We start from the raw sequence: 7711 nt of genomic DNA, 5'->3' as shown, positions 1-7711 counted from the left end.
TCTTGAACCCAAAAAACCAAAACCGCACAAGGGGAAGAAAAACCGCTTCTTTTTTTTTTTAACGTTAGCTGTCAGGCAGATGTTCACCCTCCCACGACGCCTGTCAGCGTCCCAGGCCCCTCCCCCTCCGCTCGAAGCGCGCCGCCGCCCTCTCCCAATGACAAAAGCCGGCGCGAGCCCCGCAACGAATCGCAACGCTCCCTACCTTTTTTGAACTCCTCCAGCATGGCGTCCAGCTTGGTGTCGTTGAACACGAAGTGCAGCGGGTGGTTGTAGAACTTGGTGATGGTCTTGAGCGGCGTGCAGTCGTCCGGGTCGACGAAGGCCAGGTCCTTGACGAAGAGCAGGTCGACGATGTTGGCGCGCTCGCCCTCCGACACGGGGATGCGCGTGTAGCCGCTCTCCATGATCTCCGACATGGTGTTGAAGTCGAGCGTGGCGTCGCCGGCGATCATGAAGCAGTCGCGCAGCGGGGTCATCACGTCCTCCACCGTCTTGGTGCGCAGCTCCAGGGCGCCCTGGATGATGTTCAGCTCCTCTTTCACCAGGTCGTTGTAGGGGTCCGTCACGCGCAGCATCTCGAGCAGCTTCTCGCGGTTGTAGACCGTGCCGATCTCCTGGCCCAGCACGCAGTCCAGGAGCTTGCTCACCGGGTAGGAGGCGGGGAAGGTCATCATCATGAAGAACTTGGTCAGGAAGATGGTGTTGGCGCCCACGGCCAGGCCGTGCCGCGAGCAGATGGCCTGCGGCACGATCTCGCCGAAGATGACGATGCCGATGGTGGACACCACCACGGCCACCAGCCCCGAGCCGGCGATGTCGTCCAGCAGGATGGTCAGGGTGGTGTTCACGAGCACGTTGCCCAGCAGCAAGGAGCAGAGCAGGTAGTTGCCCTGCCGGCGCACCGGCTCGATCCGCTTGGCGTAGTTCTTCTCCTTCTCGGTGCCGCAGTTCTGCACGATCCGGAGCTCCATGGGGTCCAGGGCCATGAGCCCCAAGTTCAGGCCGCTGAACATGCCCGACAGGCAGAGCAGGAGGGCGATGAAGATCACCTGCAGCCAGAAGGGCAGCAGGAACTTCTTCTCCTCCACCACGATGACTTTCGTGTCCTCGCCGTCGTGGTAGATCCAGGTGGTCTCGGTCCACGGCTGCGGTCCGCCCGCCCCGGCGGCCACGCCCGGGGTGGAGATGGAGGTGCACAAGTAGTACGACTTGCTCTTCTCGGTTTTCCGCAGGGGTTTGATCTCTATCTCCACGATGCCCGACGTCTTTCTGTTCAGCACGATGGAAGGTAAGATGATAATGTCAGAAGTCCGAATCCCACAGGGATGGAAGCCGGGGCTGTCCTCCGGCGCAGCGCCTTTGTTGCTAGTCCCAATGACTTTGGTCCTCTCGTGCTCCGTGAAGGCGATCTTGGACCACGTCTCGTTGTTTATGTTTTGCCCGTAGACCCTCAGCTTCACCCGGGTGCGCTCGCTCACCCTCAGCGCTCCCCCGTCCATGTACGAGACGTCATCTGTGTCTTCCAGCCTCAGCCCGATGATGACAGTCTCCTCGCTCTCCTCCCCCAGGGACAAACTTAGCAGACAGCCGCTGAACGTCAAGAAAATTAAAGCCCAAACGCGGCCGTGATTGCACGCCCCCATCTTCAAAGTGGGCAATGTGGTTAAGATGACCGCCATCTTTAATCAGGCTAAGCTAACCCCCCCAAAATATATCACATCCAATCATAGCCCGTCTTCATCTCCGCTCGTTGTCAGGCTCGTGCATAACGCGCTCGGCCAAAGCTCCCGGCTCGTACTGCCTCGAGATCTGACAGTAAGCGACTACGACGACCCCACTTGAACTACCATCCCGGTAGCACCTGCTGACTGATATCGCGGCCAACCAATCGAGAGCCGTAACCTGAGGCTGGGGGCGTGGCACAGTGATACGTTGTTGCCTCCCCTTCACCCCACCCCCTCAAGCGATCCAAACGGAGAAGTCGAAGGAGCAGCGGGTACGCGACTAGGGGCCATCCTTTGACTTGCAGCGCCAAACATGGGGAGGCGTGGATTCTGTGCTCTCACAGCCAATGGGGCTGTGGGGGGGCACGTTAGAGGCGGGAGTTGCGATCTGAGACCAATGAAAACGCCGCTTCCGGCGATCTTCCAGGGGTTTGCGCTGTACCGTGTGGCGGGAAAGCGGCTGCGTTTAGGATTGAGAAATGACAGATATCGCATTATTTTCTTCTGTTTCTTGAGTTCTTTTATTTGCTTTTTATTTCTTAAACTACAGTTTTGTGGTATAAATAATTTGGGCATTTCGAAATGAGTCTTTGTAGTTTGTTAATATTTAATTTGATATGAGATACCTTCTAAGCACCAATATCTGACTTATCATTCCCCCACCTGAGCACTGTCCCTTCTTTTCCAGTTTGTCTGTCTTGACTAGATTGTAAGTTCTTTTGAGCAGGGACCGTCTTCTGCATTTTCAAAATTTGATATACAGAGGATTTTAAAACATCCCAACACATCCCTGAATAGTATGGAGTCTTAGTTTAAGTGAACTAATGCCATGCGTTTAGCCCCAAATCTATAACAGCACCTTGGCCAAAATTCCATTATAGAATATTAGCATGAATTGGCATGTAAACTACACCCATGGCCCACCAATGTTTTCCCCGTGTATATAACAGGCACCATGGCACTTGTGTACTACCTTATAGAATAATGCCTAGTTCACATAGGTCCTGTCAATGGCACCTATGACGCATAAGTGGCATATACCTCTAGGCACCAGTTTATGGAATTGCTTTCCTAATGCTTAAATTGATTGGCTGCAGGGACCATTAATTAAAGATCAACCTGTGAGGGGAACAGCACTAGTCTCTGGCTCTGACAGACCTGGAAGAGATTTTAGCGCTGACGGATCCTAACACTTTTCCCTCCCTTTGCTGAGATGGATCTGTCAGCACTAAAATCTCATCAAGGTCTGTCAGCAACAGCAATTACAAGCGCCACTGACACGGACCTCAGATTTTTAAGGCCGTACGGGTTTAGATCCGCGAGGTCCGTCAGGTCCGTGTTTTACCCCTTCCCACCTGTGAGCTCAAAGCCCAATTGGGGTCATACTGATGATAAATATTTAGGTCCAGTGGCCCTACAGGCAGAATCATATTAAGGCATAGGTAAACAGGCATGTACCTCAAACCCAAAAGTTTAGGGGATCCTTGTCAGATGTACTGAGGACTCTGGAGCCTTAGATTCGCAACTGTCTGATTTATTTATTTATTTATTTTTTTAAAGAATTCTACAGATTTGTAAATTACCAGGCTCAGTCAGAATGATGGCTAATGAATCTTGATATTTTTCACAATTTAGCCCTCTGTAGCTCTCCAGTGCTTCACCCCTCCAGTGCAGAGACTGTGGTAGGATCCAGCCAATGGGGAGGCTTCTGGTTATTGGAAGAAGGAGCTGAGCCCTGTGTGGAATTTTGGGAAGAGTTGTAGAATTAGTGACACCAGAAGTGCTCCCTTACATCTGGAGGTTCAGACATTGTTCCAGTGGGCAGAAACCCATCTTCAGGCACTCTCAGCAGCCCACTTAGCAGGAGTGGAAAATGTACGGGCCTACTTTCTCTGCCAGCAGACTCTAGACCCAGGGGAGTAGTCCCTGTCCCAAAGAGCATTCAGTCTCTTTGTGCAACACTGGGGAAGGCCAGAGATGGACCTGATGGCATCAGCCAAGAATACAAAGGTGAAACATTTTACAGCTGAAGAGGTGAACCGAGAAGTGCAGGGTTGGATGCATTGGTTCAACCCTGGCTGGAAGAGAGACATCTATATATATTTCCCCTGGTGGGCCAGGTCATCTGCAGAATTGCATCTCACCAGAGACGAGACTTGTGATCTTGGTAGCCCCAGACTAGCCTCACCGGCCTTAGTATGTGGAATTTGTGCGTTTCCAATCTCGCCCTGATGTGACCTGGTTCTTGAAGGGAGTGCTCTGGTTGCGACCTCTCGTTTGCCGGACTTTTACTTTTTGTAATCTTAATACAGTTCTGAAGGGCCTGTCCAAGTCTCCATATGAGCCTTTCCACAAGGCGTCTCTTCTGGACCGCATGGTGAAGATGGTATTCATTCCTGGTGGCGGTAGTCTCTGTGAGATGGATATCAGAGTTGCAGGCTCTTTCTTGCAGAGAGCCCTTCCTAAGGATCTCAGAGGCTGGGATTTCTCTGTGCACAGTACCTTTCCTTCCAAAGGTTGTGTCAGCTTTTCATGCCAACCAAGAGGTTTGTTTACCCACTTTTTATCCTACTAGTTCAAACAAGCAAAATGAGATTACAGAGGCTGGATGTGTGAAGAGTTCTACTCCACTACCTGGAAAGGACAAATAAGTCTTGTCTTTCCAACCATCTTTTTGTGTGGACTAGTCAATCCAGACTAACTGGCTTCCAGCTTCCAAGACTTCTATCGTCAGATGGATTTGCATGGCAATTTTGTTGGCAAACATTGGCTATGGCAAATATCTGCCTATTTGATAGATATCTGCCTATATCTATCAAAGGTCATTCGACCAGAAGTGTGGCATCTTCATGGGCAGAGTCCCAGGCAGTTCCTCCCAAAGAGATCTGTAGAGCAGCTACTTGGTCTACTCTCCATTCCTTTACAAAGTTCTACAGAGTGGACTTGGCGGCTTGAGAAGACACCACTTTTGGGTCCTCATTCTTGCGGACAGGCTCACCTGTTCCTTCCTAGACATTTGACACTTCTTTAGTACATCACCTAATGTATGGATTCCTGTATATATGTAACAAAATGAGAAATTAGATTCTTATCTGGATAATTTTGTTTCTGTTAATATACACCAGAGTCCGTATAGCTCGTCCAGTGCATTCTGCAATTTGCCTGCTTTCTGCCTCAGATAACTCTGGAGTTCTTCTCCTGTCAATTGAATGAACATGTATGATTACCTCACTAATAAAGTACTGAGTTACTGAGCTTTGCAGTTCCTTATGTGTTAGTGCTAGTTGCACATAGCAGGTTGGTTCATTGATACAGAACAGAAATGTATGTTATTGGCGGGGAAGTTCCCTGTGCCCCTCCTTCTCTTTTCTCCTGTTACAGTGGAGCTTGATTGCTTTGGTATAAACTGCAGAGGGAGCTATACTCCACTGGTAAAGGAGGAGGAGCTGAAAGATGTGATTGACACCCTTCTGCAAGTGGTTCGCAAACATGGATTATTCACCTAATGTACAAACTCCTGTGTATATTAATAGAAACAAGATTATCCAGGTAAGAACCTAATCTTTCATTGTCCTGTTTGTTTTAATTAGATTGTAAGCTCTACTAAGCAGGGATTTTATTTTACATTATGCGCTGCATATGTCTAGCAATGCTATAGAAATGATAAATAGTAGTAGTAACAGCATTTTGTATATTATAGACGTTTCCAAGTTTATTTAAAATTTTCTATCCCATTCTAGGGGGAGCCTTCAGGGCATCTTACAATCTAAAACAAATTATAGTAACAATACAATATAAAAATAGAAGCCGACATAGTACATAAAATTAAAGTTCAAGGAACAGAAATACAAAAAACTATAATAAAGAAGGGGGATAACATCAGGGACATTCTTCTGTTTTCTAAGATACCATTAACATTACCTGTTAAACCTGAGAATATACATCGTAAAAAAGGCATATCTTCAGATTTTCCTTGAACTTGTCAATGGAGGTTATTAATTTTAAGTGTCAAAGGTATGGAATTCCAATACTTCGGGCCATTGACAGAGAAAATAGCTTCTATGAAAATGTATCTTTTTGAAAAATTTGTAAATTAAACGTCAATTATACTCTGTATTCTCTATGAACATGATTCGACTGCACACTCTATTATTGTTATGCAGTGTTTTTGCTTACAGCAAGATGTTTTTTCCCTCTCCAGGTTACTCTAGTGTCTCCTACGATTGCCTTGTTATATATATATATATATATATATATATATATATATAGTTAGGTAGGCGGTCATGCTTTGGCATATATCATAACTGTTTTGTTTATTGTATTTTTTTCTCTGATAAAATTTCAATAAAAATATTTGAAATAAAAAAAAGAATGTATTGTCACTGAACTGTTCAGTCTTTCTTGAATGTGAACCGCCTAGAACTAAATGGTATGGCGGTGTACAAGAATAAAGTTTATTATTATTATTATTTCTATATGCAATAGAATTATAAGCAATTGTTTATTCATATATCTTAAGCTACCAGATATATAGGAGGCTCAACAAATGTGCTCAGTACGGTGGTTCATCTGTGATCAATAGTAGAGAATGACACGGTGGTTGTTACCCGCGGCTAGCTGCGAGTAGCCGCGGGTAACCTGCCGAAACAAGGAAAGAAAAAATAGTGGTCGCTGCAGGGACGGGGACAAGGCCATTCACCGCCCCATGGAGCGATGAATGGTCTTGTCTCCGCAGTGAGGCAATCAAGGATCGTGCGGTCCAGCAGCCCCCACCCACCCAATTGCAGCGTTCCGCCATCTCCCTCCCTCCACCTCACCTTAGATGCAGAGTTTGCCGACTTTCTTTTTCGCCCAGCTGCACGCTTTCAAAAAGCCACGCACACACGGCTGCTCAAGTTGTTCAATCTTCTCTGCTGCAACTTCCTGTTTCCGGTTGCGTCAGAGGAGAAGATTGAACAACTGAGCATCCGCGCGTGTGCGGCTTTTTGAACGCGTGCAACTGGGCAAAAAAGAATGCCGGCAAACTCGGCATCTAAGGTGAGGTGGAGGGAGGGAGCTGACGGAACACTGCAATTGGGCGGGAGGGGGCTGCTGGACTGCGCGATCGCGCGTGTTCCTGGCTCACACTAGGAAGGAGGGAGTGAAAGGGAAAGAGATTCTGGGCCAAGGGGATGAAGAAGGAGAGAAAGAAACCCACAGCAGGAAAGAAAGGGGGAGGAGAGGCAGGTGAGCCAGATGCTAGAAGCAAGGTGGGGGAGAAAGAGGGAAAGAAGCTAGATGGGGTTGAAGAGAAGAGACACATTGGTGTGGAAGAGGAGAGGGGAAATCTGGACACAGGAAGGTAACAGAAACAGAGGGGAAATTATATGCATGGGGGCATAGGGACAGAGACATAAAGGGGACATACATGTCATGGGGATGGTATATGGACACAGGGGGAGCAATGCCAGATACATAGAGGAGATATTAGAAATGGGGAAAATAGGAGCACAGAAGCGAGATTGTTTGGAGACCGAGCTCGCAGGCTCCAGCGGCTTGCACAAATTACATTGTAATGTGCCCCGAAAGTAAGAGGGAGGGAGGTAGATAGATAGGCCGCGCGAGAGGAGCTGAAGGGTGGTGGAAAGGAACAGATGTTGAAGGAGGGAGGGAAAGGAATAGAACAGACATTCAAGGGAGGGTGGAGAGGAACAGACCCTGAAGGGAAATGTGGAAGACAGAGTGGGGAGAAGACGCTGGAAGGGAAGAAGACAGATGCCAGACCAATGGGAGGGGGGATGAAGGGAGAGGCACAGTAACAGAGCAAATGGAAGATGCAGAGAGAAGACACACAATGGATGGAAGGAATTGAATGAGAAGATGAGGAAAGCAGAAACCAGACAACAAAGGTAGAAAAAAAAAATTCTATTTATTTTCTTTTTCTTTTTTTTTTTTTTTTGCTTTAGGATAAAGTAGTATATTAGTTGTGTTGATAAAAATTTATA

General features: G+C 47.7%; 1 protein-coding gene across 1 annotated transcript in view; it reads right to left on the bottom strand.

Moving 5' to 3' along the window:
• CNNM2 (cyclin and CBS domain divalent metal cation transport mediator 2) overlaps nucleotides 1–1919 on the bottom strand; it is a 409496-nt gene extending 407577 nt beyond the window's left edge. The window contains exon 1 of the mRNA XM_033941737.1: nucleotides 206–1919. Within this exon, the coding sequence (XP_033797628.1) occupies nucleotides 206–1682 (1477 nt within the window). The 5' untranslated portion in view covers nucleotides 1683–1919. The remainder of the gene's footprint in view (nucleotides 1–205) is intronic.
• Between the last annotated feature and the right edge of the window lie 5792 nt (nucleotides 1920–7711).

Source organism: Geotrypetes seraphini, chromosome 4 (assembly GCF_902459505.1).
Source record: "Geotrypetes seraphini chromosome 4, aGeoSer1.1, whole genome shotgun sequence".
Classification (NCBI taxonomy): domain Eukaryota; kingdom Metazoa; phylum Chordata; class Amphibia; order Gymnophiona; family Dermophiidae; genus Geotrypetes; species Geotrypetes seraphini.
Note: the sequence above shows the minus strand (reverse complement) of the source record. Positions and strands in the feature narration are given on the sequence as shown.